This window comes from Nicotiana attenuata, chromosome 1 (assembly GCF_001879085.1).
Source record: "Nicotiana attenuata strain UT chromosome 1, NIATTr2, whole genome shotgun sequence".
NCBI classification, from domain to species: Eukaryota; Viridiplantae; Streptophyta; class Magnoliopsida; order Solanales; family Solanaceae; genus Nicotiana; species Nicotiana attenuata.
Genome location: NC_031989.1, coordinates 11,104,040 through 11,107,023, shown reverse-complemented (window position 1 = coordinate 11,107,023; position 2,984 = coordinate 11,104,040). Strand labels below are relative to the sequence as shown.

Genomic DNA, 2,984 nt, shown 5'->3' with positions numbered 1-2,984 from the left:
ATATTGAGTGGTAAATGAAGGATATCTTGGATAGATCCCAATTATTATCACTATTGCATATAAAAACTCAAAGATATGACGAAAAACTATATGTATATTGAATGCCAAGCTCAGTTTAAATACAAGTCTTCCTAAGAGTACTCCTTGAATTAGGAGACTTATTCAAATCAAAACACTATCAAAAGCTAACTAACTAAATGATAAATATGAACTGGAAGTAGAACTCTAAATCTCTATCTAATCTAAGGGTAAGCATTAAAGATAAGGACTAATCCTAACGGATAACAACTAGTAACAGCAGTTGTTCCAATACGCCCCCTGAAGTTAGGCGATGTGTCACTAAGGCTAACTTGGACAGATCTCGGTCAAAGGCTGGTTTGGCAAGTGGTTTGGTAAGCATATCAGCGAGCTGGTCAGCAGAATGAACATGAGCAACCTCAACCACCTTTTTTTCAACATGGTTACGCACAAAGTGAAAGTCCACCTCAACATGCTTCATGCGACTGTGAAGGCCTAGATTCTCGCTTAGGTAAGTGACACCAATATTGTCACTCACTGTAGATTGTAGGGGTATCTCTGACAGGGAGCTTCATCTCAAGTAATAGGTTTCTTATCCACAGTAACTCGGCAAGGGCATTGGCAACAGCTCTATATTCAGTTTCAGTTGACGTGCGAGCTACAGTTTTTTGCTTTTTTGAAGACCAACTGATAGGATTGCGATCAAAAAATAGAATGTAGCCAGATGTGGAAGATCTGTCAGTGAGATCTCCAGCCCAGTCGGCATCAGAGTACATGTGCATATTGAAATCACAATTTGGAGTCACACGTAGGCCAAACTGGATTGTACCACGAAGATACCTGAGAACATGTTTCACAGCTTTCTAATGTAAGTCCGATGGCTGCATAAACTGGGACAATTTGTTAACTGCATAGGAAATGTCCGGCCTTGTAAAGGACATATATTGAAGTTTCCCTAAGACTCGGCGATAATGAGTTTCATCTATAAGTTGAGCCCCATCATTGGGTTTGAGTAACTCGGAATTACTCATTGGTGTTTTAGCACTTTTGTAATCAGACATCATTTCAGCATTTAGAATTTCATTGGCATAATTTGCTTGAGAGAGAATAATGTCATCAGAACTTCGAATCACCTCAACACCAAGAAAATAATGAAGGTTTCCCATATCTTTAAGTGAAAAGCGAGAGGAAAGAGAAGCTATAACCTCATTCACAGTGATAGGATTGCTGCCTGTAACGATGATGTCGTCGACATATACCAAAATGAACATGAAGCCAGCATTGCTTATCCTAACAAACAAAGAGTTATCCGGTCTTGAATAATCCCATGTATAGAAGATGACCTTTGAGTGCATTATACCAAGCCCGAGGTGCTTGCTTCAGACCATAAATCACCTTGCGCAAATTACAAATATGAGTCGGATTGTTGTCACAAGCAAAGCCCGTAGGTTGCGTCATGTAAACATCTTCTTCAAGGTCACCTTGAAGAAATGCATTGTTGACGTCGATTTGGAGAAGAGGCCAATGAAACCAGAGGGCAACAGCAAGTATGATTCGGACAGTGGTGGATTTGACTACCGGACTGAAAGTCGAGTGAAAATCAACACCCGGCTTCTAAGTAAATCCTTTGGCAACCAATCTCACTTTGTAGTGATCAACAAACCCGTATGCTTTTCTTTTAATCCTGAAAAGCCACTTACACGAAACAACATTTTTAGAAGGATGATTTGGGACTAGTTCCCAAGTACGGTTATTCAGTAAAGCATCAAATTCTAGTTTCATAGCTTTCCTCCACCCAGGGTGTTTCTCCGCTTGTTTGAAGGTATGCGGCACAAGTGAGGTTTCTAAGTGAGCAAGATAATCAAAAATTCTTTTGGTTTCTGAATATTATTCTGAGAACGAGTGACTATACGATTGGGAGGGGAAGGGCATTGTGTCAATGTAGGTTCAACTGATGGTGCCTCTTGGCAGTTGTCTATTCAAACAGAGGCATCAGGGGGAGGGGCCATGGTTTTAGATTGGGGTGTTCTACAATGATACACTAGAAGGGGGAAAGGTTTGTGATGCTCCGAATTTGGGACTTGGTGCATTTATAGGGGTCTTGGTGAGTAGTGGGTGACGGGCAGTGCAAGCATTATTTGGAGAAGATGGACACGGGGAAATAGAGTCCTAGGCAGTGGGAATTACAGAAGAAGGAGAAGAGTGAGGATTACCTTGAGTAGGAGTCTGTGGAGAGTCCAAACCCGCTTCTGCCGCTGGCGCACCGGAGATGGAGGATTGGGGAGGTAGTACTGTATGGGTAGGGTAAGGAGAAGTCGTGTTTGACTGGTGTTCTGTAACTGGGGGGGTCAATTGATAATTTAATTGGTTGGGGAAAATCTAAAATAACAGAAACATTAGGGGTGGGGTTGTGTGAATCAATAATTGTAGTATTTGCCCATTCAAGGTGAGTTGTTTTAATTGCAAAATTGGAGAATAAATTTTTGAATGGAAAATTATTCTCAAAAAATTGCACATCTCGGGATAGATAAATTTTTGACGATATTTGATTAAAGCACTGGTGGCAGTGATGGGACAAGGAAAACCCGAGATAAACACATGGGGTGGATTTTGGTTCAAGTTTATTTTTGGAGTATGGTTTAAGCAATGGATAAACAACCAAAAATTTATAGAGAAGTGTAGTCAGGTGCCTTTCTAGATAATTTTCAAACGGAGAATTATTATTTAAAAGTGGTGTAGGTAGTCGGTTAATTAGATAAACTGCATGGTGACAAGCGAAGGACCAAAAAAGTGATGGGAGAGATGCCTCATGTAAGAGTGTTTTGGCAGTTTCAATAATGTGGCAATGTCTTTGCTCAGCAAGAGCAACTATTTGAGGCGTATAGGGTGGGGTAGAAAGATGTTCAATACCGTGAACCGAAAGATAAGAATCAAGACTTTTATACTCTCCTCCACCATCAATATCA

At 40.6% G+C, this 2,984-nt stretch overlaps 1 protein-coding gene across 1 annotated transcript; it reads right to left on the bottom strand.

Moving 5' to 3' along the window:
* Nucleotides 549–1,373, bottom strand: LOC109233019 (uncharacterized mitochondrial protein AtMg00810-like). Its single transcript, XM_019398758.1, has 2 exons — nt 910–1,373; nt 549–858 (listed from the first exon to the last, which is right to left on the bottom strand). Exons 1-2 carry the CDS (start codon nt 1,371–1,373, stop codon nt 549–551), a joined length of 774 nt encoding a protein of 257 aa, XP_019254303.1.